The sequence below is a fragment of the Rhineura floridana genome, chromosome 8 (assembly GCF_030035675.1).
Source record: "Rhineura floridana isolate rRhiFlo1 chromosome 8, rRhiFlo1.hap2, whole genome shotgun sequence".
NCBI classification, from domain to species: Eukaryota; Metazoa; Chordata; class Lepidosauria; order Squamata; family Rhineuridae; genus Rhineura; species Rhineura floridana.
The window spans coordinates 106037968-106065837 of NC_084487.1; the positions used below are offsets into that span (position 1 = coordinate 106037968).

Sequence of the window (27870 nt, forward strand, 5' to 3'; positions counted from 1 at the left end):
CTGGTGGAGGCCATCTCAGCTGTGGTATTGGAGGAGCCCAGAATGATAGTGGTGGATGATTTCAATATCCATGCTGAGGTTGCCTCTAGTGTTCCAGCTCGGAACATCATGGCCTCCATGATGACCATGGGGCTGTCTCAAGTTGTCACTGGCCTGACCCATAGGGCAGGGCACATCCTCGACTTGGGTTTTGCTCCAGATGGAGGAAGGGTTGGTCTGGAGATGTGGGGGTAGATGTCACCCCATTGTCATGGTCAGACCACTTTCTGGTGAAATTTAGACTTAGGACTCTAATTCTCCCCTGCAGGGGTGGTGGAGAGATTAAGATGGTCCATCCCTGGAGACTAACAGAGTTCAGTGGATTCCTGAATGCCCTGGGGGTTTGGTGGTTTTCTCTTTTCGGCGGGGGTCTGGAACTTAACCCACCGTATGAGTGGGGCCCTACTGTATGTCCTTATTTATTCTTGACCATTTGTTCTGATGTCTGCTACATGGCAATCATTGCTCCTTGTCTATGCTAACATGGATATTGGTTTTTCTTTTCCCGAACCTCTAGGCATATTTATTAGCAGTATTTTCTCCATTACTAGCTTTCAGGGAAGAATAGCATTGGTTGGGAAGCAACATCATATTTCCCTCCCACTTGGTCTCGCTGTTTCATTTGTTACTGAGAGTGACATGGACAGGATTACCCAGAAGCAGCAGCCTTGTCTTACAGCTCTTTGAAATTGCCTCTATCAGTCAGCTACAGGGAAGGGGAAGGATCATATCTTAGTGGTAGAAAGCTGCTTTGCATGGAGAAGGTCTTAGATTCAATCCCCGGCATCCCTAGGTAGTGCTGGGAGAGACCACTGGCTGTCGATAGCTGCTACCAGTCAGTGTAGACAATACTGAGCTGGATGGGCCAATGGTCTGATTCAGTATAAGGCAACTTCCTTTGTTCTTATGTTCCCAGGGATGTACAAACTGGGTCTTTGTCTTTACAGGGGAAGTTTTATATGACTTGCACAAGTTTCCCAGTACTCGGTCTCCCTTTTAAATGATGCGTAAGCCGCTGAGCAGCACTTCCTATTATTATTCGTAACAGGCTTTAGGGCTGTGTGCAGATTGCAGATATATTAAAGGAAGGTATTGTGCAGGTCTTTCCAGATCTGAATTCAGTAGAGCTACTTGTGACGAATTGCTCACAAATGTAAGTATTATGAATTCTTGCCTTTAGGTTGCTTGATCAGCATGGTGATGAATTCCAGCTGGCAGCCTTGTCATTTGCTCCCTTTTTGCAATAAGACTTCTCAGTTGTACTGAACTAGCATGATAAGAAGATACTAAGTAATTAATCAAATTGCTAATACTGTAGACCATCTGTTCTGTTGGGTCTGAGATACTTTCCTTTTTAACTAAAAATGTTATTTCCGTTCTTAAAAAAATATTTTTATTTATAATAAATTATATACATGCATATAAAAGTAGGCATTCTTATATATTCATATTTATATATTATAAGAATCCCTACTTTGTGTGTGTGTGTATATAATTTATGATAAATAAAAAACATTTATCTTATACATATTTAAACATTGAAACAAAATACTAGATTACTTACACCAACAGAGCTACCCTACCCTTCCATTGCAACAATTGATATTTAGAATGTTATTAGCAGCAGCAGCAACAACAACTGCAGCAGCAGCAGCAGCAGCAGCACATTGGGAAAGTGTACTGAGCTTTACTTTCTCTGTTATTTATTATCGAATACAATACTAGGGGTATGGAGATTGTGTTAAGAGCACCCACATAAAGGTGCTTTTCCAGGTGATATAAAATGAAGTGTATATTTATCTTTCTTGAGTCACTTTGGCTTAATATTGATGCAAAATATGATTCTCCTAATTCTTGCCAGTTGCCCACCAAGCCACTCTGGAGAGGGAGGGCAAGTGAGTGGGCAACTTGCAAGGGCAGCTAGGACCAACCGCAGCAGTTGCATATCCTCCTGGACAGTGGCTGCTCCTCTCTGTTCTCACCAGTTGCCTGCTCTGATGGACAGATTGAATATTTTCCCATAGTGCTTTCAGCTGGTTTTTACAACAGGTTGATAAATTATAATGGCCTTAACTATCGTCAATCCTAAAAAATCACACTGTTGCTAGCCTCAGTATAGCTACGCCTCTGGGTGACGTCACAGGAACTTCAGAAGCTGCCTTATACTGAATCAGACCATTGGCCCATCTAGTTTAGTGTTGTCTACATTGACCAGCAGCGCTCTACAAGGTATCAGACAGTGGTCTCTCCCAGCCCTAGCTGGAGATGCTGGAGACCGAAGATGGGACCTTCTTCATGCAAAGCAGGTGCTCTGCCCCTGAACCTGGTCCTTCCCCCAAACTAGTCAGAACAGACCCACTTATTTCAGTGGGTTTACAAAGAGTATAACCAACATTGGATGTTGCCCACAGGGTTGAAAATAATGTTTTGATTTTGTGTGTGTGTGTGTGTGAAATAAGTCCCTCCAAGTTACTTACCTGGGACTTCAGGATTACAGTTTAAATCTCAATACTGTATAATTCAAACTGGTGATCAGCTAATAATCAGGGTTTCTGACCATAGCTCAGATCAGCATGTTATTGTTAGCAGATACTAAATTCAAATAGACTACACAATGTCCGATGACTTAATTAATTACTGTCATTATTAATTAGTTACTGTCATTATTGTTTATGACATGAAGTGTTTATTTACACTTTTGGGTTACAATCTTATACAAAATTACCTGGGAGGAGGTCGCATTGAATTCAGTGTCACTTTCTTCCGAGTAGACATGCACAGGATTGTATTGTTAGGTGAATAACTGGAGGAGACAGTCCTCAGTTTGCACATTGCTAAGCAACTGGAGAAGATAGGATCTTATATGCAGCAGCCGTTCCTAAGGGAACCCACATGGATTGCTCCTTACAGGCAGATGCTAAGTTAACAAAGGATATCATCATATCAAATTCCTGCTTGAGGCAAGCTAATTCTGTAGTTGTGAGGGGCACGGAGGGGTGTGTGCAAATAATTGAACTCTGGATTACAGTATATTCCACAACACTTAAATTGTCTGTTATGGCTTCTGGGTAAACTGTTACTCCCCTCTTCCTAACAACTCAGATCCACTGCATGTTCCCTGTCTTATTGTATAACTACGCATAAGTTGCATTTTTATTTATCTAGACTTTTGTGGGAAAATTTAACCACCAGTCAGATAAAAGTGATGTACCTATTTCCACAAATGGTGCAAGAACCCATAATTAAGTAAGTTGATAAATAAAAAAGTCAGTTCTTATGCCGCTTGTACAGCTTCTGTTTACATCATGGATTAAGGACCCTAGGCAGCCATTTGTAAACAATGGAAAGTAAGTATATAATCTTGAGAATGTGTTTGTAATTTCTGCTGACCGTGAATGATTTTTTGTGCCCCAAATAACCCCTAATCCCTAATACATTGTTTCTTTCTTCTTTAAATTATTTCTTCTAATCCAAATTTTAAAAAGGAAAGGAAATTAATCCCAAATTGTCTGCCCCTGGGAGTGTTTATTTATTTCATTGTTTAATTTTTTTTTTTGTAGGACTGTAGGGGATTGAGGAGGGGGAGAAAACAGGGATTCCATCTCTCTCTTTGCTTTAATTCTCAGGTTGTATAACAAGGGTATACTACGCTCACAAAAATGAGGGAAGCTGTGTTGATCCAGAAGAAAAAACCCTCCAAAGTCCACAGTTGGTTAATAGGACCAACCAAAAAATCACAAGCTTTTGAGTTCTCTTGAACTCTTCATTAAGCAAGATGTTACACAAGGTAGGAGGTGGCTAGATGATCCTCTGTAACATCTTGCCTGATGAAGAGTTCTGTAGAATTCAAACGCTTGCTGCACTTACTAGCAGCAGTAGCTTCTAGAAGTGAAATGCCTCAGGCTGGGAGGGCTCCTCCAGAAATTCTAAGGCAGGAGTCCGATCTCTATGTTCACTGGAACAATATCCATGAAATACCACATTCACATGTTCCTGGCCTGACTACTCCATTGCTATTGTTTGTCACTGTTATTTTGCCCCATTTTTCTTTTGGTCTTATCCTAAAATTAGTTAATTTTTTTGGTGAGAAATGCAGAGTTGCCAATTCTGACAGTCTCATCTTTGATGAGACAAAGTGACATGAACTGTCCTCTTCTCTAGTTTACTGGTGGCTCACACTTTTAAATATTTGCACAGTGTAATCTTTAACATCCCGGTCCTTAACATTTTCACTGGCTTATATCTATACAGCATCAGAATAGCACCTCTGCAACAGTGACATACCATCAAGGTGACACATACTTTCCAAAGCATTTATTTGCAAGCTGTACAGTCTGATTTTAAACCTGTTTATGGAGAAGCAGTTCCTTTGAATCAGTAAAAGTTGCTTCCTGGTATATATGCTTAAGACAGCAGCCTTTCTATTTATTTTTAAAATGTATGATTATATCTGGTGTTTCCTCCAAGGAGCTCATGGTAGCACATGTGGTTCTTCCCCTCCCCATTTTATCCTGACAACAACCCTGTGAGACTGGCCCAAAGTTACACAGTCAGCTTCAAGGATGAGTGGGGATTTGAACTCCCAAATCTTAGCCCAGCACTCTAAGCACTACAGCTACACTGGCTTTTAGACTTAAGTCACTGCTGTCATAGTTGTATAGACACTGTGAAAATATTAAAGTACAGAAAGCAAACACGATATGACTGTGTGTGAGACAGAGCTGGTTCACACATGGGCCCAGCATAGGATAGGCGTGCACCTTCGAAACTCAGAACCTTATGTAAACCAGATCTTGTGTATGTACATTCATATATGAATACATCCTCCTTGAACTTTCAAGGAGTTGAAAGGTCATATGAGAGATGTCACATGAAAGATGTAGCCATGTGAGCCCCAGTTCAGTTCACACTAAAGGTTCTGTGTGAGTGGGGGAAGGAGTGACCCACTTACATGCTGGGCACATACATGTGCAAATCAATCCAGAGAAAAATGTAATCTTATTCCTTACCATTCCTATGGGGATAACATATATGAGAAGATACTTCTTTTCATGATTATGGATTTGGGGGTTCTCGCAGGGCTGTTATCCTGAATCAACCACCCTAGCCTATACAGTTGAAGAATGCCATGGATTCTCAGGCATATTATTGCTGAATCTGTGGGTCTTTCACAGTTCACTGTGCATCTCTAGCAAACTCAGTACTCTACTAACCTCTGCATCCCATTGATACAGAGATGTTTACAAGATCACTTGGCTTTTCATGAAAAAGAGAAGGGTCAAGAGCTCTCAAGATAGCTAGGGATTGTTTGCTCATTCAGATTTCTTCAGAATCACATTAACAACTTGAAGGTGTAAACAAACTGGAGGTTCAGTCAAGTCCAGGAGTTAGTGTCCCAGGATAAATGATTGTGTAAACAGACCTTGAGTAAATAAAGTCTGGCACTCCTTTGTTATTTCTCACTCTTTCATTATAGCCCCCCTCCTTATGTCCCACTTCCTTTTATTGAAGACAAATATCACCCGTACCCATCTTGAATTCCCATGCATGACTTCCTCTGTTGCTAACATTTTCAGTTTGCAGCCTTGATTTCAGATGTGGGTGAACGAGTAAGAGAATCTTTCAAATATGGAGGCAAGCCCTGTTTCAAACAGGGCACAAGGGGAGAGGACAAACAGTAGAATGAGCACACTGGTTTGTTGACTTGCCAAGAGACACTCTTGACCTTGGTGAAATTTGCAGGGCTTACCCAAGTGGTTATTAAGAATTAACACTCAAGAACTTGCTATTATTTAATGATTTCAGGGTTGTTATTTCTAGTTGGAAGAATGACAGTGATTTAAAGATTACAGACTATACCAACAGCTATCATTTCTCTTGCTTACTTGACCATGTTGTGTTTCTGCACTTCATATATTCATGTCAACGTCCTGCTAGTTTGTTGTCAGTTGTCCTTTCATCAGGCCTGTAAGGTGTCACTCCTAATAGAAGTCAGGGTTTTATCAGTAAATAAACCCTTTCAGTTTCACTAGGGCAAGCCCATACTTAGCCCTTTATTTAGGTCTGTGCTGTTCTTAACAGTTCAAACATGCTAAAACACGGTAGCCTGAGAGAGCTTACTGTGGCTACTAGGTAACCGAAGGATTGACTCTGATTAAACAGCAAGATATGGTGCACTCCTTGTAACATGAGTGGAAACCGTTTTGACATTAGTGTGTTTTAAATGACATTTTAATCATCTTTTTGGCTGTTTTATTCCCACCACCACCACCTTGCCATTATTGTTGTTGTTGTTATGTGCCTTCAAGTCGATTACGACTTATGGAGACCCTATGAATCAGTGACCTCCAAGAGCATCTGTCAGAAGCTCTTTTCTCAGTAACTGTGTCAGCTACTTTCATAAGAATGAAACATCTGTCCTGGTGTAGTGGGAGAGCATGAAGGGGTCTGCTGGTGAAGGAGCAAGGGCTGACTAAGACCTGGAGCCCAAGCACTTAACATCTATCTCATGAGGCTAGGATGGCCAACTTTGTTTTATGGAGTTGGACGTAAATGCCCAGCCAATGTCAAATGATGGTTTATTTTAAGGAAATTTATCCATCACTGCTTGAAAAGCTTTTGAACTGCTAAAGGTTTTGGAAGCATGTTATTATCTCCTCATACTGGATGGATATTTTTTCTTGTGTCTTTTAGGAGAATATTGTGAAATGAATGCTCGCTCTGGGCGCTGCGCTCCAGGAGTGTGCAAGAATGGAGGGACGTGTGTTAATCTGCTCATAGGAGGTTTCAAATGTGAATGCCCTGCTGGCGAATACGAGAGACCTTACTGTGAGATGACCACAAGAAGCTTTCCTCCAGAATCATTTGTCACCTTCAAGGGATTAAGGCAACGCTTCCATTTCACTGTCTCTCTCATGTAAGTTTGCTTCCTTTCCAATATTATATGAAAAATTTCCAGTCACTGGACTGGTTCACACCCCACACTAAGCCAAACCATGGCTTAGAGAGGACATGCAAATATGCAGACTCCTAAAGAGAAGATTGTGGCTGGGTTATTCCTCCTCTTTTGCTTTCGTGTTGCACCACACTGGGCTGAGCTATGGTTTGTTTTAGCGTGTTGTCCAAACCCAGACTTGTGGTTAGCTCCCTCCAGACTAACCACAAGCTGTAACCAAGGTTATCCCATGCTTTATGGCTTTTGGAAGAGCTAAACCACAAGCCCACGTTTGGATGACAACATGACAAACCATGACATATCTCAGCGTGACACAGTAGCCTGCACATTTGTGCTAAGCCAAGGTTTGGTTTATAATGACTTGTGAACCAGGCCACTGTTTGCATTGGTCATAAAACAGAGTGCAAGTCAATGGTAGAACCTGGCTTGTCCTACTTACATTTTTGCAATATCTCTTACAAAGGGATTCATTGTGTTTTTGAAATGCATTTACTTGATACTGAGGATTTCCTTGCTTGTACTTACTCTGCACAGTGATTGTTTATTTGAGAATGATCAAGAATTAGAGATTGAGTTCAACAAAGGATTTTCCACAACATATTTTGTGTCTAGGAAGCACTCACATCCTATAATCCTAGGATATTAGCCCCAAACTCCCTTGAGAGGGAAAGAGCTGAAGGCTTATCTAATAAAGTTCATCCACTTAATTGCAATTTGCATTTTTAAACTAATCCACATGCCCACAAACTGTGTTGCTAGTTAACTAAAAATTTCTAGTTCATAAATTGTGTGGGGGCTGCAAGGTTATACATGCCATATGCCATAGCTAAAAAAGCAGATGCTATAAAAAGAGCTAAAGAAAAAATGGAGGCACCTCGGAAACATCTGCTTATTCATCACAATCTGTTTCTTTTCTCTTAACCTTCTTGTCACATTTCTGTATTACTTATCAGCTATGTGCCACCTACTCTCAGGCTGAGTAGCTTCTCTCTCTTCCTTCCTCCCTTCCACCTACCAGTCACTATATACTTCCTTAAAGAAATAGCTTTGAATTTCTTTAACATATCCCAATAACCTGTCCATGATGGGGATGGGTTATTGCATAACCAATAGGGTAGATCTGCTAGGCAGGCCTTTGCTGCATTTGCTGATATGTAGATGCAGGGTCTCCGGGTTTTGAAATCTTTAAACTTCCATCCTAAGACCACTTTCTTGGAAGTCCAACTTACATAAGTGGGACTTACTTCTGAGTAGACAGCTAGGACTGGGCTTCTAATAATTATGAAAGTGATAGTGGGCTGATGGTGACTCATGATCTTTTGCAACCTTCCACGTCTGTTCTATTAGTGCTGCAGAAAAGCTTTATATTTATCTTGCTATCTACTTCCTCTTCAAGCAATTCGCTGGTGTCTGCCTGAAACACTATAATAATAAGTCACCAGTGGGAACATCTTCCCCACAGACCAAATTAGGCCCACCAGGGGTTCTAATTTACTCCTAAGCCATTTTCCCCAAACCACAGCCACCTATACCATACCTTACATCCTACAAGACCTCAGATATGTGGGACAGATAAAGATGCAACTCCAAAGAAACAATTGGGAGCCTTAAAGTGCACACCTGATTGTTCCTTTATATAGTAAATTAGAAAGGAAAAAATGGCCCATTTTACAGCTTGGAATATACCTAAGCATCCATTTTTTGTTAACGCAGTGGCTGGAAATTCTTAAGTGATTTGTTTACAGAGCAACTTGGCTGTAGATAATTTTGTGTGTGAAATTTGTGCTTCCTGATCTGTTTTAGGTTTGCAACCAGGGAAAGGAATGCTCTGCTGCTCTACAATGGGCGTTTTAATGAAAAACATGATTTTATTGCACTTGAAATAATTGAAGAACAAATCCAACTGACATTCTCTGCAGGTAAACCGTTTCTGTTTGTTTAGCTTGCTAAAACTAGCAGTAGCTCTTTATTGAATAGAACTTCTCATTATATTTTGAAAACCCATCTTTGATTTTATGCAATTCTCTTCCCTAACTAAGGCTGTAATCCTGTACACACATAAGAGGGTACTTTACATGAAATCACTGGAATTTCTGAGCAAGCATACATAGGCTTATAATGTTATTTATTTCTCTTTTGAACATACCTCTAAAATCCATTTGTCTAGATCTCATTTCTTTTGTTACTTATGTCAATAATTTTTATTGCTCTGTAGCTGTAAATCCAGTGTTTTTTCCAGTCAACAACATTTTGGAAATGCCCACGAGGAGGAAATTTACCCTTTTGCATTAAATTGTTTGGAAATCACAAGTTTCAACCTATTTGTTAAGCTTCTGCATTTACTACTTTTCTTCTTAACAGTTCATTCTTCAGATTATTTTCATATTATACCAAATCATACTTCTCAGTCACTGTTACATTTTTTTAAAATTCAGACACAACTGGATGAATCTCTCACATTGCAGTTACTGTCCACTTTATCAACATGCATATCTACATGTTATCCATTTTCAAAGATTTGCTATATTGAAGAGCCCATTGTTACAATATTAAGCAGTATTCTATAAAGTTCTGAATGCTCTCAAGTTTCTTTAAGAGTCGATAGGACCATTGATGAAATTAAACTGAAGCATACAGCCAAGTATTTTGCATCAGACCATTAACTCAGTATATGAAAATAGTAAATGTGACAAAAAATTAGGCCTACTTGGGGTTTAAGTGAATTAAAATGCATAACAGGACAATACTGTGCCTGAGGTTGTGATCCTATTCACATTTTTCTGAGTGAGCCTGAATGAACACAGTGAGACCTGCTTCCAAGTTAACAAGGCTTTAGGCACTGCAACAGGCACTGTAAATAACTGATCTAAAGAAGGGATCCAAAAACTGCCAGTAATACTGAATGATAGATTGATTCTTGACACACATAATGCAACCATGCAGTATTTTGGAAGTATAGCAACTGTAAAATTGTAGAAACAATTTTTTTTGGTTGTTTAAATATTTTGATATGGGTGACATAGGGCCAAAATCTGCTCCAGAGGGTTGGGGGATCCTCTGGAGCAGACACAAGGAAGGGCTTCAGCAGGGAGCAGGAATTGCCAAAAAATGGCCTCCCTTCCCATTTTACACATAGTTTTGAAGAGCTTACTTCCCAAGCTAATATAACTAGATTAAAAAAAAATGTTTCCAGATTCCAGGTTTTCCAAGGAAGTGGAAGAATGCCGGGGTGTGTTCCTCTTCATCGCAGCACTGGGGTGGGGGGAAAGGAACCTCTCCCTCCACTATGCGTTGGGGACAAAAGTCACTGTCTCTGCTCTTCAGAGTTCGCTTTCTGAAGAGCAGAGAGAGTGCTTTATCTCCCCATCATTGCATGGTTCTGGGAGAAGAGGTTCTTCTCCCAGCTCTTCACTGCAGTGGGGAGATAAAATCTATGTGTGCTTTTGAGAACACTTAATCTCCTTATTGCAGCCACTGCTGATCTTTCTTTGGGTCTGTGAGTTTGGTGAGTGTCTGCATGAGAACGTATGTATGTGCCTGCATATGTGTGTGGATGTGATGTCATGTCATGTAGGGTGTGTGTATGTGTGTGTGTGTGGATGAGAGAGAGAGAGAGAGAGAGAGAGCTGTGGTTGCTATATATGGCATGTATATTTATTTACTTAATATCCCGCACTTCCCACAAAGGAGCCCAGGGCAACAAACATAAACAAAACAATTTAACAAGAAAAAGAAAAGCATAAAAGCAGTTACAAAACAAACATTACAAAATGCAATTACAATTGGAAACATTTTAAAATGCAGTTAAAATATTCTAAAATACATTTAAAATATTCTAAAGTACAGTTAAAAACATTTTTCCATCAGTGATCTTCTGGTTGCAATCTTCTGGAACAATCCCCTTCAGCCGTCAAATGCCTGGCTAAACTGGAATGTTTTCAAATTATTCCTGAAAGTCAATAATGATGGAGACACATGCACCTCACTGGGGAGAGCATTCCACAAACAGGGAGCCACCACTGAAAAAGCCCTATCGTTGGTTAGTGCCAACCAGGCAGCACTCTGTGGCGGCACTGCAAACAAGGCTTTTCCTGCTGATCATAGTGTCTGATATGGTTGATACTGGGGAAGGCACTCTTTTAGATACATTGGTCCCCAACCATTTAGGGCTTTATATGCTGGTACTAACTCCTTGAATTGGGCCTGGTAGCTCACTGGCAGCCAGTGCAGCACTTTCTGCCATCTTGCTGCCCGACTTACCAGCCTAACAGTCGCATTCTACACTAGCTGCAGCCTTCAGACCATCTTCAAGGGTAGCTCTGCATACAGTGCATTATAATCGTCTGTTTGTATGTGTTTTTGTATATGTTTGGGGGTGGTCTATATGTATGGTAAGTGTGTGTGCTGTAGGTGTGGTGGATGTGTGGTCTGTGTGTACATGTATGCGTGAGTAAGAAGGAGTGCATGTTTGCTAGCCAGAATGACTTTGGCCACCATCACAGGTGGCATGCAGCCTTTGGAGGAGGGCTGGCCAACCTTGAATGTGGCCCTCAGGTCGAAAAAGGTTAAATACCCCCAGTATAAAGTAAACTGTGATTCTTATTAATTTAAATTCATTTAGCTTTCGTGTTCATGGGTGCAAAATATTAACGACGAATTTTAAGTAAACAAAAGCATACGTCAATTCTTTCCCCAGTAATCATGGGCATTTTTTTTAAAGTTTGACTGTCTCCATTTACAATATAAGTATTGTAGAAACAGCACTTAAAATTGTGTCAGGTTTATGAAAGTGATATGCAGATTATGTTAACTGCTGAAATGTACAAATTAACAATATCTTTTCCACTCCATATATGTATTTTTGATGAAACCTTAGTTGATTGAAACAAAGTTGTGTTTTCTTTAAACTCATTCCACAACAATATACCTTGTCTTTAAGATCATCCAGTTCTAATAGTTAAAGGCAATAGTTTGTTGGGATGTTAGGTGGAGGAGGGGATATGCTGTTCAGGCAGTCATAGGAACAGGGCAGGAACTACACAAATGCACATACTAAGAGAGTTGCTGGGTCCTGGCTATTGTGTTCAGTGAAACTAAAAAGGCTCAAGGCCAAATATGTTTGGCTTAACTGAGCTGTACATCAATTCTGTGAGTCATAGGAACGTTAGAAAGTGAGGATTCTGGACCTTAAATGCACACCTATGCAAAATATATAATTAGATGTAAAACATTTTGCCCAAAGCAATGCTTTCTATATTTGCTAAGTCTAATTGGAAATCAATCTATAGTATATAGTAGCCAGATAAGATTTCTGTCTAGATGGTATCAGATATTTGGTGGTGTCTGTTAATCCCCAAGCATTTTTTTTATCTAGACAAGAAGACATATTAAGAAAGATAATGCAAGAGGAAGGTTGTTTGTCTTGTTTTGTGTCTGTATAACCAGATGCTATTTGCAAACTATTTGTGCTAAATTATGATGGAGGAGGGAAAAAAAGAGAAAAAGAGCACCACCACACTTGTGTATACATTCTTGTATATTACACAAGATATTTGAGATATTAAATTTTGTTAGCATAACTGCATGTTTTTACGTATGTTTGCTTTATGAAAAATCATATCCATTAAAACATTCCCTCTTTAAAACTGACAATTCGTAGGCCAGATGAGGATTAACTGCTCTGATTCAGCAAATGAAATCCATATATAATAGTAGTATTTCCATACATGTAGCCAGTATGGATGTAGAGGGTATCCCCATCTGCATTGCTATTCTGGGCGCCATTTAACTGACTTTTTTTTTTTAATGTCAATATACATCCCCATTTGGCCACCAGTTGTTATGTGCAACTACTTTGAGGTGGCTTGACCTAAAAGTAATATCCAACAAAGTCATCCTATTAGTGCAGGGACTTCCACCTGTGCAGTGGGACTTCCTCTTCCACTCATCTCCCTGCTCACCTCTTGCTTCCCCCCTTCAATCTGTTCTGGGGGTTCCCTCACCCCTATGAAGCAGAATTGGTGAGCTCAGGGATGTGCGGGAAGAAGAGAGGGAGAGGAAGTCCTGTTGCACAGGCGGAAATGTTTGCGCCGATAGAATGACTTCTTGGATACAACCCGCTGGGTAATTCTTAACTACCTTTTGACAAAATATGTGGCACACAACCTTATATCTGATTCACATCATCATTTTGTAAAGTATAGATCACAAAACATCTCAACAACCCAGAGCTGAATGTGGAAATTCCCTTGATTCTGAGTATGGAATGAAGTGAAAGCACTTGGGGTTAATTGAAATTTCGGCAACCATACAGTTGAGGGTCAACGTGGGCAAAATGGTGGCTTTACACGAGTGGAAAGTCTTTACGGTTATTCGAGGCGAAGGCATTCAGTTTTTACCAGTTCACCCTATGCATTCTGCTCCATATGCCATGCCGTTCTAAAAGGTTGCTCAACCCTCAGGAGCAGCTTCTGGATGAGGCACAGGGGGCTGCAGTGAATAGTGGGGGGAGTCGGCTAAAATCAGATGTCCCTCCTTGCACAAAAGGAAGCGCCTTCAGCTAGCACAAAGCCATGATTAGATACAACCCATTTTCTCTGAATAACCAATGTTGTAAAATAAACAAAAGGTAGGAAGTTGTCACAGATTTAAGAAAAACACACATACACTTTGTGACTTTTATGAAATGAAACATTAAGGCTTCCTACACTGCAAGCAGCTATTCCTTTTGTGGTGGACTGAGGTACTTAGGTCAGGGGAATGGTAGGTCTTACTCCTGCATTGTGTGCTTTTGTGAATGTTGCAGAAATTAGGCTCTGCCTCATCTCTAAAGAGACCACATTTGAGTTCCTCTTTCAGTTTAACTCCTGTCTGTGTAAACTGAGCAAGTGTGTGTGTTAAACTGAAACAAATGTTTCATGAATACAGCAAGAAATATATAGTGTTTTATCATACACATAGTTCTTCTTAACGTTTTTGCTTCTCGTATTCTTCTGTAATGGGAACTTTTGTTCAAGTAATCATTCATGACAAACACAGCCTGATCCATTTGACAGAACCTTGTGTACTTTTGCTGTAGATGTTTGTTTTGTTGTTACCTCAGTACAGCAGTGAATAGTCACCAAGCTGGTTATGCTGGTCTGCCCAACTAATCTGACATTCTCTGCTTTATCAAATCCAATCTTTAAAATACATTTAATGGGAAAGAAAGGAAGAATGTCATTCATTGCAAAGTTAGAGCTTCTGCAGTTTTCTAGGATGAAAAATGTTTTCTTTGTTCCTTAACACCTTATCCGACAGTCCTGTAAGATCTCAGCCTGGAGGGGAAAAAAGAAAGCCACAAGAATGCACATTATTTCTGTGGGTAACAACTGTTTGCACAATCTGTATTTGCCTAAATATTTACTTTTTCTCAGGAAAAGTGTTTTCACTCTTTTGCTAAAGTCTGAGGGCTACCACCTTCAGCACTAAAACATACTAGAAATATGGGATGTATATTTGTATGAATGTAATTCACATAATTTGCATATTGTTTGCATTAACTAGTCTTGTAATGTATGTGAAGGAATGTAGGTGGCCATAGGTTCTGCATGTCTTTTACAGATGTGAGAATGATGCCGGTGTCCACTAATGTCACGTCAGCTTAGCTCACTCACCTTCCTCCAGTTGTGTCGGAAGGGGTAGCACTTCCCTTGCTAATCCAGTTTCACACTTCGGGAGTGTAGCCGGCCCTGGCTTTGCTCCTGGATGCCGAAGTAGCAGCTTTAGCCAGGAGGGCTTTTGCCCAGCTTAGCTGTACCCATTCCTCAAGAGGTTGCACCTGGCTAAATTGATACAACCTTAGTTACATTGAGATTGGACTATTGCAATGCACTCAAAATGCAGCTGCCTTTTAAGAATATGGCGGAAGAAAGGTATTAGTGTATGTTTGTTCCTGGGAGCATGTGATACCCCGACTACAATAGCTGCACTTCAGTTTGTTCAAGTTTCAATCCAAAGTGCTGGTGGTTACCTTTAAAGTTTTAAATGGCTTTGGCCCATTGTTCCCTCCCATGTGTCGTGCGCCCTGCTGGAGGGGAGGTGGACTGACGAGAATGTGGCGGCGGTGGCCTTAGAGTGGGATGGTTGAGCTGGCGAGGGGCTGAGCAGGGAGTTGGACTCAAAAGGCGCCCCAGCTCTGGACTTGGACAGCTCAATCCCTGCAGCTCCAGATACCCCTGTGGAGAGTCAACCTGACCAGCCGGTTGTTTCCCAGCCTGATGCTTCCCCTCTCCCTGCGCCCGTGTCACCCGCAGGCAGCCCTCCTCCCTCTGAGGGGAAGATGGGATGGTGATGGGGCCTGCGCCTTCACCTCGTGTCAGGAGGCAAATGCTGCAGAAAATTCAACAGGCACAGTTGAGGCGAAGTCTTTTCCTGCATGCGTGCTCCCAACAATGACAGTTATAACACATAAGTAGGGTGCCTGCCCAGCCTTACTTACTTAAGTCAAGTGAGAGGGGGAGCAGTTGCTGAGTCAATGTCTTAGTGCAGTGAAGTTGTGCCTAGTTAGACCTAGAAAGATGCTGAGTTCTGAGTAAGCCGTATGTAGATTCATGAAGCACACTGAATTGAAACTTTCTCTTACTTCAATAAAAGAAAAAACCACAGCCGTGTCAGAGTCTTAGTTCTTCGAGTTTGGGCAGGACAGTTTGACTGAGGCACCACCTCCTCCACCCGACAACCCCATGACTGAGATGAAAGCAAGAGGCAGGACGGGAGGACTATCACAGAGCCTTAGAAACCTTGCTAGCTAAACTCCGAAACGAGACCCAAACCCTCTGAACGGAGAATCAGACCTTGCACCTGGAAGTGACTCAGCTGGTCCCAGGCTATGCTCTGAAGGCACACGAGGCCAGCACCCTGCTGAAGCTTAGCAGGGTCAGGTCTGGTCAGTGCCTGGATGGGAGACTGCCTGGGAACCATATGTAAGCCGCCGGGTTTCTAGCATGAAAAGAAAGGCGGGGTATAAATAAATAAATAAATAAAGTGTCAGCCTTACAGCAGAGGGCTGCCCCAGCCCCGCCAGTACTTGCGCCTCATGTCAAGATGCCCGTGGGACTGCCCCTCCATTACAATGGGAAGAAGGAGCAGTTTGCCATGTTTATTGCTCAGTGTGAGCTTTACAGCTGCGTGTGGCAGTCAGATTTTCCCAGCAACTCTTTGAAAGTGGCCTTTGTCATCAGCCTCCTGGAATGGGTGGCTGCCCAATGGACAACACCTCTGTTGCTTCAGAATGACCCTGTGCTAGCCCAGTATGGTATCTTTGTTGAGGCCATGGCAGAAATCTTTCGGGACCCCCAGCAGAAGGCCACCATGGCCCGCCAATTGGGAACCCTGTGTCAGGGCAAGAACTTTGTCGGGACTTATACCAACACTTTTCATATCCTGGCCCAAGGGATGGACTGGAATGAGTCTGCTGTGATGTACCAATACCATAATGGCCTCAGCACAAGATCTTCGATGAATTGGCATGAACCCCACCACCAGACACCTTATCGGAGCTCATCCAGCTGTGTCTGCAGATAGACAGCAGACTTGAAGGTCATCGCCTAGAATGCAAGCCTGCGGCGGTCCAAGCGTTGCCTCCCACACCACTCCCTCCATGCACTTCTTACCCAGCATGGGAACCTCCACCTAGTCGGGGGTGGAGCCCATGCAGATAGGGGAGCACAGCTGCGCTTGACAGAGGCGGAGAAGGAGAAGCGTTACAGAGAGGGGTTGTGTCTCTACTGCAGGAAGTCAGGATACCTTGCAAAGGCATGCCCCTCCCAAGTTGGAGAAGACCCTAGTGCAGGAAAACTCCAAATCCCAGCTCTCATAGAGGTCCATGAGCTGGGATCGACTGTAAGCCACGGACCTCAAGTCGGACCCATCCTGCCAAAGTCCGCTTTACACCTGCCAATCCGTCTAGGCTTGCCCTCATGCCAAAGCGTTCAAGTGTTTGCCATGGTTGATTTGGGGGCATCCAGCAATTTTATTGACTTGGACTTTGCCAAATGACATGGCATCCAAATTACCACACTTAAGACTCCCCTGTCCATATAAACCATAGACGGGTGGCCCCTGATGTCAGGAGCAGTCACCCAGGCAACTGCTGGGTTGCAGGTGGAGCTACCTGGACATGTAGAGCTACGTAGCCACCCTGCCATGATTCCCAGTGGGTTGGGGATGACTTGGTTGATCTAACATGATCCTACAATCTCTTGGGGGGAAGCAACTGTGATGTTCCAGTTGGATTATTGCAAATGGTGCTGCCCCTCTTCTGCCCGAAGAGGCTCCCCTACCAGCGAAGTACCAAGGTTATCAGGACGTCTTTGACAAGAAGGAGGCTGACCAGCTGCCACCCCATAGGCCCTACGACTGTACCATAGACTTGCTGCTGAGGGCCTGAGTTCCCTGTGGGCACATATACTCATTGTCTGAACCAGAGTTGCTGCTCTGAGAGACTTCCTGGATGTCATTCTGCAGCGAGGGTTCGTTTGATCCTCCAAGTCCCCTGCTGGGGCTCCTTTACTATTTGTCAAAAAGAAAAGTGGGGAACTTCACCCTTGTCATGACTACCGGGAGCTGAATAAAACCACTATCCCCAACAGCTATCCCCTCCCCCTTATCAACAAGATGCTAGAGTGGCATCTGAGTCTGAGTTCTTTGATTTCAGGCAGGACATCATGTGAGTCTTTTTGTTCTTTAAGATCTGGAAGGGATCTGGATCCTGACAATGACAGAGGTACAGTTGGTAGGGATGCAGAAGAGGGCCTTCTGTGTCAAGGGTGGTTCATTTCATCATCAAGCACCTGCAGAAATGGACTTCTCTGCCAAGTGTGAATTTGACCTTCTGCCATCTGCCTAAATGTATTTTCATTCTGTTTCTGGTTATGTTTAGGCTGGAAGAAGGCAACCCTCTTGTCAACCCTGACCTCAGTGCAGTCAAGTTTGGGAGGAGGAGGATGTTAATCTGCTTGTTTCATTTTGTGTTTTACCCTCATATGTTAACTAATGTTTTTGTGAACTACAAAAATGAAAACGTAGTGGAACTTCTTAAGGTGACTCTTTTTCTTTCTCTGTCATGCATATTTTCAGGAGAAACCACAACAACCGTTGCCCCATTTGTTCCTGGAGGGGTTAGTGATGGGCAGTGGCACTCTGTTCAAGTGCAGTACTATAACAAGGTAAGATGAGATGTTTTAGGGATATCCTTTGTAAGCTGAATTATTTTTCATTCAGATTCACTAGCATATTTGCTAAAGCAAACCAGTCTTCAGACTTGTACAGTAGGCCTACTTTTAGCAAAAGCATGTTGCTGGCATGGAAATCTTTATTTGGGACATAATGTACAATGTTTTTTTAAAAGAGCAATAGAGTGGTTGACTATGTTCCATAGCTCTGTTGGTATGAGATTCCATATCTCTATCAGTGAGGCTGTCATGGCTGCTCTGTGCTAGGCAGTGGTGCATTCAGTTCTATGTAAAGCCTTTGAAAATAATGACCTATAATCTCAGTCCCTGGAAAGAATACTAGCGGATTGCCATCTTCATTTCAAAGCAATGTGTACACAGAACTGCATCCACCATTGAAATGAACAATGTGGGTTCCACCTTATGGGTGGAAGAACTCCATTCTGTGCATCTGAACTCTTGCTGTCATAAGAAACTGGTGAATCAGGGGAATTCTTTATGCATTTAATTCCTTGTTACTGAAACTGAACTTCCTTGGAAAAACTGTCAAATGACCATTTCTTCCCAGGAAGAATACAATCACAAATGTTAACATTCTTTTGAGGGTTGCTGGTTTTTTGAGCAGGGGGGGTTGCTCTTCTTGTAGTGTAATTAAGTTAGAAGCTCTCAGTGCATATCCAAAAAAACAACATGAGCAAAGAAATAGCTCTCAGTTTATTGGCCAAATGCCATTTTTCATTTAAGCATTTAAAATAAAGATATTAGCAAATATTTGTCATTTCTAAAAGAACTACCACGTTGTCACACAGGCTTTATGAAATATATAATCTTGGGCTTGTATTTCAAGTAGAAATGTTACATATTGCGTATTCTGAGAAGGTCAGTGGGTGTTTTCTATTACATTTTCCCATTTTGTTTAGTGTTATAAATAGTGATATGTGTGTTCATTTATGGGCCTTGATTATAGCTTTTTTGTATGGAAAACGGATGTGGCTATATGGCACTAAATCCCTGATATTGTCACACATATTTTGGCTAGTTCCACTGTCTAGAATTTCTTGTTGTAGTAATAGAGTTTACAGTAAATATTTGGAGCATGATCCAGTCAAACGTAAGCACTTCTAAGTCCTGTTAATTTCAATGGGAAAGATTTAAGCACATAGTTAATTCTTCTATTGAAATTAATGGGGCTTAAAGATATTTAAGCTTGACTGGATCATATCATATTAGGTAATAACAGTCTAGTATTTTCTCAGAAACTATGGCAGACTTTACTTAGTAATTTTAATCTATGTTATAAAAAATGACCTGGAAATATTTCATTTTTTTCAACACTCGAAGTGGAAATAATTAGCATGCTTAAGTGTGGTTAGAGTGCTGGACTACGACCTGGAAGACCAGAGTTTGAATCCCCACACAACCATGAAGCTCACTGGGTGACCTTGGGCCAGTCACTACCTCTCAGCCTCAGAGGAAGGCAATGGTAAACCACCTCTGAATACCACTTACCATGAAAACCCTATTCATAGGGTCGCCATAATTCGGAATCGACTTGAAGGCAGTCCATTTCCATTTCCCCCCGAGAAATTTCCGCTTGCTAACGTTATGAGGAATATAGTTGCTTCTCAATTAGAAAGAGGATATATTCATACAATTGATGATTGATTATAGGATGGGGGATGCTTGGCTCAACAATACTACATCTGAGAAGGATCTTGGGATTGTTGTTGATCACAAGCTGAATATGAGCCAACAGTGTGATGTAGCTGCAAAAAGAGCAAATACTATTTTAGGCTGCACTAACAGGCGCATAGTTTCCAAATTGCGTGACATACCGATGGACAGACTGCCTTCAAGTCAAAAGCCCTCTTTTGAGCATGTGTATTAGGATCTTAGTCTTCTGACCCCAACTCTATTCTCAAATCACCCTTTCAGGAAAACTATTTACTGTTTAGGGGCCTAAAGGCATGACAAATAGAAAATGAAATATTTATAACAGTAAGGATGCTGTGTCATTGCAAATCATGTTATAGCTTGAATAAAAATATTCAGGATTTTCATAAGGTCACTACATGCTTAACCATGGTTTAACATTACATGTGAACGATGCCACTGTGTCATCCTGCTTTAAGTTCTTTTATAAAGGAAACCAACCCATTCCTGTATGTACTTTTATTTTCAGTCTTATTTTGATTAGTTTGTAACTGTACAACAGGGAACCAAATATTTGTAGCTTGTTTCATCTGTGTGCTTGGACCCTGTGATAAATGTCCCTACAATCTGTAAGAAGAACTCTGCATTTGGGTGTTATTTCAGAAAGTAGCTTTAATAAAAGACTGATAAAATGACAGAAGATAGAGTACTTTTGATGGAGTCATTCCTCCTCATTGGTCAAGAAGCCTGGGAAAAGGAACATATATCAGCTGAAGTCTGGATTTCATAGTATGGTTGTTGGCCTAGAATTCTAAGCAGCTGCCAAAAAGATAAGAATTTGAGACAGCTCCAGGGTATTCTTTAAAAGGGGAAAGTGATCCCACACTCTGATTAAAAATAAACCTTTGTCTTGATTTCATGATTCTCTGCTGGTCTTTTCCAGTGATAGATGTATTCTGGCAATATAATTATTCGTGTTTGAAAATGGACAAGAAAAATATCTTGCAAATTTTGTATATAGGCAAATGATCTCTTGCATCACTTCTAAAGAACCCAGATTCCATTTTTCAGAGTGCAAGTGAATTAATCTACTGGTTTAGGAATGAAGTCATTGTGAACAGTCTCAGGATCAGTGACCCATTCACAATCATACGCTAAACAGCTATCTGGGTTTTATTTATTAAATGCCCCACCTTTCCACAGGTTCCCAAGGTGGCTTACAAAAAGTTAAAATTATAATAAAGCAAAATCAAACAATGCAATATAAAAGCAGTAACCAAAATAAAAAGAAATACAAATCAGCATAGGCAACTTACAGAGGATGAAAAAGCCTGGGGGTGGGTGGGGAAAGATGCCACGTGAGCTTCCTTGAGGGCATTTCCCAGCTGGAGTCCCACAAGCAAGTAAGCTCTTTCCCCTGTAGCTACTGCCCACATCTCAGATGGTGGCACCTGAAGAAGGCTTGGCAGCCTGATGCTACACAAGAAGTGTTTTGAAGCAACTTCTTTCTGAACCTTGCTGGAAACAAGAGAGGAAGCTTCTTGTCCTATGTGAGGCAACAGAGGACAGTGGGTTTTTTTGGTGTATAGTGGGAAGCCATGCATTGTGCAGTAGACTGTGCTGGGTGATATAAACATGGCTAAGGCACAAGTCTGCCTTCTGTTTCCCTTTTCTCATAAGGCTTCCTTCCCCGGTGTGATTGAAGCAGAGATCCAACGTTTTTACCTCTAGCGGTACGTATCTGGAGGCAGTTCTTAGGCGGACTCTTGTTTTAACAAGGTCTAAAGATATGAAAAAGGCACTATGAGGGGTTTGCTAAGATACAGATAATTTAGGGATTATGGGCTGTGCCAAGGTAAATTAATGTTATGTCTAAACTTGATACAACTCAGGCATGTCAGAATAGCTTAGATGTATTGCTTCACTTAAATTGCATGTGGAGAACAGGTTCGAAAGTACGGTAATATTTCTATTAATTTCTTCATTATTTCCAGAACTCACTCTCTCCCTGCCCCACTCCCCTTTCTAATTCCAGTTCACAACAAACAATTTTGTTTCTCTCAGCAAATCTGATATCTTGCCATTCTGAAATTCTGTTTGAACTTTATCTTTCCACATATATCTTCTCTTAGTTCTACCGGAATGGTTCATTACTATTTTGTTTAGCCAATGTTACCAACCATGACAAGACAAATGCTCTTTCTCTCTAAACAGCTGGCATCTCTACACATTGTTTGTGTGTGTATAAACACAAAACTATACCTACATACATACACACAGAGAGATGCATTCAAAACAGCCCCCTTTGAATAGTTGCCGTATACACAGATGACTATCAGGAAACCTTCAATATAGATTTTATGTTTTTACTATACTATGTATAAGTATTTTAAAAGCTACTTTTCCACAATTTTGGTCGAAATTTGCCCTTTCTCTTTCATTGCTGAGTTTCCCCCAGCTCAAACCTTCTATTCTGCTAATATTTCTCAGAAGAGATAATCTTCAAATACCCAACTTGCTGCCTTCTTCTATATACCTCTTATGTATCACTTGACCTTTTAAAACTTATTTGCAAGGCCTGTGTCCTCTTCATTTTAAAGTGCTCTTTAAAATTTACTTCTTAGTTAGTGCATGCTGTGAATCTTGTAGGTTTGCATGGACTATATATCTTCTGGCTTGCCTGTCTATTACTAAATTCCAAATTGCTCAGCTGTGATTAGGCTTGAAATTGTTTTACCACATAGTGGACCAGCTGTAAGATCTCTGAACTTCTACATAGTTCAGAAAGAAATTGTGGACATATTCTTACCATACTTCTTTGGCAAACTCCATGGTTAGTTTCTTATACCTTTAGTAACTTATTTTCAGATGGAAGGTAAGGACTTCTTCATACTTGCTTTCTATATATTCGGATCTATATATGTGAATGAACCAACAAATGTTCATCACAGCTTTATAAGTAAGTATTTTGGTTCTGATTTATCCATTGGGAAACTTCTGCTGGAATCGGCATCATATTAGTTAAAATACATAACATCTATATGCTTTCAAATGTTCAAAGTGCCACACATACATTATCTGTCCCTCCAAAAATCCTGTAAGTTGGCTCAGTGTTGATTTACCCATACTGCTGATGAGTTGCTGAGAAGAAGAGGCTTGTCTAAGATTGCCTAGTGAGTTCATGATGGAGGCATGGTTAGATCTGGTGACCAGCTTCATAGTTGCCACTACAGTAGGGCCCCACTTTTTGGCATTCCGCTAATACAGTGGTGCCAGTAGGGCGATCAGCTGTAATGTGGGGAGCTCCAGCTGACAATGATCAGCTGTAGCGCGAGAGCTCCCTGCGCTTCAGCTGGAGTGTGGTGGCTGGAGCTCCCCACGCTACAGCTGATTGAGCGCTTCAGCTGATCGCTGTCAGCAGGAGCATGGCGGCTGGAGCTCCCCATGCTACAGCTGATCACGTGCTTTAGCTGATCGCTGTCAGCTGGAGCACAGTGGCTGGAATACAGTAGGGCCTCACTTTCTGGCGGTTTTCGCTTTTCGGCGGGGGCCTGGAAGGTAACCTGCCTTATGAGTGGGCCCTACATTAACCCCCCCTCTCTCATACATGTGTCATGGCCCACCAGGTGCAGCAGAGCCACTAAGCTGGCAGGGGGCTGGCTGGGAGGGAGAGGAAGAGGAAGAGGGGAGAGAAGATGGGGAAGTTGTTGTAATGCAAACACACCAGCAAGAGCTCTGGATTGGCTCTGCAGGTGCATTTACATGGCACTGAACTCTCTGCCACTTTGCATCCCCCTCCCAGTAAGCAATAGTGACCCACCTGCCAGGAAGCCAGCACAGTGGATCTGTCCCACCCAGCAAGCCGCTTCTCAATCTATGTGTACATAACAAGTAAACTGGAACTGGTTTAAATTCTTTAAAATATTGGATGCAATTTTCTGGGAATCTGTCCTGAATATGAAATGAAAGAGTCTTCCAGAAGAGTACATAATTCATTTCAATAGAGTTGAACAGGAGACAATTAGGTGGGTAGTGCTCATTTACCCTAGCCCTGTCATGCTTATGCAGCTCCTAATACAATTTAAGTCAATTTGTCACTTAAAGCTTCTTACCTTTACGGTGATAGAAATAGAAATGTTTTCCATAACATTTAAGGCAAATAAGACACAATTGTTATAGAGACCCCTTAATCACAAATGCAATTTTATGAAGACAAGCTTTTAAAATAATCTTTTTAAAACTAGGAAGAATTTCATTTCCTGACAACGTGTTTCTAAATTCCAGTGTTTCCACTTTGGATGAGTTATGTTGTAAAGTTTCAAGGCTGCACAGGTATCTTTAACTTATTACACCACCTGGAAAGAGTCTTGAAAGGAAAACAAGACTTTGACTGATTTTTACAGCAGGAGTTTTTGAAATTAAAATCTTTGATGTGTTTCCAAATCCCCTTGCTGTGAAATATGTTATCTTTAATCTACCAACTAAATTATCTTTTCTTTAATACAAAGTGAAGCTTTATCCAAAATTAAATTGAGCATGTCTTTTTCATGAGAATGCCCAATCAAATTACACAGTTTAAACAAATACAAACAATTGCATACTCTTAAAGAAAATTAGAGTGTGGGCTTTTTAATGCTAACATGCTGTGTAGGGTCAGCATAATTCTGCAGCTTGTTGTTGAGTTGGTAGGGCTGTCAAGCAGGCTGATTGGGCATTTGTTTTGAGCAAAACATAAAGAAGTATAGTTGTACTTCTGCCATCTTCAATAAGCAAATGCAAGTTCCATTTGTGGTGGCATAACATATCCTGCAGCCTCTGCAGCTGGAAAATAGATTATCTCATTTCCTTCTGGAAAACAGGTTTTTTATGATGATAGCAGTCACCTGTTATGTGACCACTATTATATCAGGCTCTGAAATTATCATTTGCTCCTCTGTATGACAGTCCCTAGCTCTCTCACTGTTATCCTGTGGAAAGCAAAACTATCCAATGTCATAAGTAAATACCAGTGTAATCATTTAGATTGTAATCTGAGAATGTGCAAATTAGATTTGATTCCTGAGTTATTAATAGTAGTGATCTGTGTGTTTCAGGATTAAAGTGCCTTTTAATTTAATTCAATTTAAAAGTGATTGACCGGCCTAGTACTTAAACACCTTTTTTCCAGATAGATTAGAATATCAGTTTGTTTAGTGGATGGGCACAATATAGTAGGATCCGTACGTAAGAGTATAATTGAACACAGATCTATGGCCAGCGACACCTTCACTACATAAGAAGAGATACTGTGTTCTGATTGCATCATAGAGAAGGAGTAGCAATATGCCCAGGTTACAGGGAAGCCAAAGCCAACTGTAAGAAGAATTAATATAGCCATGCCATTTATATGGGAAGCATTTCTTAGGAGCAATAAGCGCATATACATGCAATCCAACTGCTTTTCCCAGAAGTGGTTAGGAGGAGCATGTTCTACTGCAGCAAAACAATAGCAAGGACTTTGATATTCTCCCTTCCAAAACCCTGTAAACTTAGAGAATGAATAATCAAAACCTGAAATGTGATGGCGACAGCTGCCAAGGTAGAGAGGGATAGTTGGAATGAGGACTTAGGCCTGTTTGCAAAGGCTAAAAAATAGCCCAAATGATGAATCCCTGTGAAGGCTAGAGGGAACATGTGTCCATGCATGAATGCTGGCTGTCGATGTGCCTTACGGATTGCCAGACTGAAACCGTTACAATGATACTGTATCTGTAGTACCTACATAGGAAGAATTTCAGCCACCACCACAGCCCTAAGGCAGGCTGCAGCTACTTCTAGAAATTTCCCTTCTACACAAGTGTTAAAGGCATATAAGCCTAATCCTCTATTAATTGATAAGTGCCAAGTCTTGAAATAAAAGTGCTGATATCTGGGTGGAGCTTATAGAAAGCATTCGGTTCTTCTAAGGTATGCATACACCTATTGCATGTGCTTTCGACTCCTGCCATTATGCAGTATCATCCAGACATTATGCAGTATCAACACAATCTGAATGACTACAAATATGCACCGACAAAAATCTCTCAACTCTCACTTTCTCAAGTGAGTCAAGTTACAGACTACAGCTCAAATCATATGTATGCATTATGTGGTCAAGGAATAAAGCATGGAAAACAATTCTAGAAAACATTTACCTATGTTACATTAAGTCCATCACAAATAATTCAGTAAATATGCTGCAGAACAGATAATTCAAGAAAGTGAGCTAAGCCACGGAATACAGATAAAATCGTACATGTGTATTATATTGGTATTAAACATAATTTAGGATGTCTCTTCTGCATGCATGCACAAATACATGTACACACACAGACACACAGAGGGCCAGGCGGCTCCTGCTGGTTACTTCTCCTGTGCCACTGCCCATACTTTTCTGATCTCCAATAGGAAAGCAGGAAAAAGGTGTTGGATTGGCAGCTGACTTACCTCATGAATAATTTCTGGGAATCTGCTTTGTTGATGTTGCTATCTGCCTTTCATCCACTGCTCAGTTTGCTGGCTGTCCATTGCCTGCCTTTCCCTGAGTCAGGCCTCTTCTTCCTCCTTGCCACTTAACATGGGCATGAACCAGCTAGCCAGTATGGAAGTGGAGGGGTCTCTTCTTTGCCTGCATAGCCACCTGCACCACCACCTTAAGTCTTCTGCAGTGACCAAGAGGTGGTGAGAAGTTGCCATTTTAAATTTTGTAGCACTAGTACACACAAAAAACAGCATTTATTATTTTATTACATTTATTTCGCACCTTGGTTTCCCAGGGTGTGGTTCCTTAGTCAGTTACCCATCCAGGCACTGACCAGACCCAGACCTGTTTAGCTTCAGGAAAGTAATGACCTCCTTTGTCTGCAAACCATATCCTGTGACATTTTTTGTAAAGGCCTTTCCCCATACCTAGCATATGTGCAATACAAAAATAGGAAATACATGTTTTTTAAAAGCAAGTAAATTAGTTGTATAATTGGAATGTGTGCGTGTGGTAAGGAGCTTTCTTCCTCTCTAGCAATAGCCTGGGCTGCTGTTTTCTGATCATTTGCACACCTAATCAAATGTCGTAACTATTTATGTCATGTCATTATAACATTATAACTATTCAGAACACCTCTATCTTTTCATCTACTTCAATGGTTCCCAACATTTTTCCCCATTTGAAAATTGCGGAGGGTCTTGGCGGACCACTTAATGACTTTTCTGGCTGTTGTAGCAATTGTAAAGTACTCTGCTAGGTGCCGCATGAATTTCAATTGTTTTTGTTGCTTCTTTTGTTTTTTACAATATATAAGAAATGAAAGAAGCAATAAAAACACAATTAAAAATCAATATGTATATTTAATGCTGTGGATGTGTTGTCTCCCATCTTCAACCACAAATTCATAGACATACTGCAGACCACCTGAATGAAACTCAATTCAGGAACCCCTAATCTAGTTGCACAGTGAGTGGATCTTCAATAAATGATACAGCTGTAATATAGCTATTCTGCCTTCATTTTATTTGCTGATCATCGAGACTATGAGGCATAGTGATAATCACAGGAAGATGTTGTTGTTATATGCCTTCAAGTCGATTACCACTTATGGTGACCTGTGAATCAGCGACCTCCAATAGCAACTGTTATAAACCACCCTGTTCACATCTTGTAAGTTCAGGTCTGAGGCTTCCTTTATGGAATAAATCCATCTCTTCTTTGGTCTTCCTCTTTTTCTACTTCCTTCTGTTTTTCCCAGCATTATTGCCTTTTCTAGTGAATCATGTCTTCTCATGATGTGTCCAAAGAACCTTAAAAAGCAGGGAACTTGCGCAGCTATAGTGAATGCACCAGGGGACCAGGAGACCTGACCTCTCTGAGATATTGTATTGCCCTACAAATTTGTCAAAATGCAAACACAATTTGGGTTGGTCTTTCACAGTCCAATCCACTTGCTGTGTAGCTTGGAAGAATTTGGTAACATGTGGCTCTGAGCATATGGTGAGTGG

General features: G+C 41.1%; 1 protein-coding gene across 4 annotated transcripts in view; it reads left to right on the plus strand.

Moving 5' to 3' along the window:
- Window positions 1–27870, plus strand: part of CELSR1 (cadherin EGF LAG seven-pass G-type receptor 1) — a 248708-nt gene that overhangs the window by 117439 nt on the left and 103399 nt on the right. For all 4 annotated transcript variants that reach the window (XM_061640286.1, XM_061640288.1, XM_061640289.1 and 1 more), the window contains 3 exons: window positions 6733–6955; window positions 8798–8913; window positions 18113–18201. In XM_061640286.1, the coding sequence (XP_061496270.1) occupies window positions 6733–6955; window positions 8798–8913; window positions 18113–18201 (428 nt within the window). The remainder of the gene's footprint in view (window positions 1–6732; window positions 6956–8797; window positions 8914–18112; window positions 18202–27870) is intronic.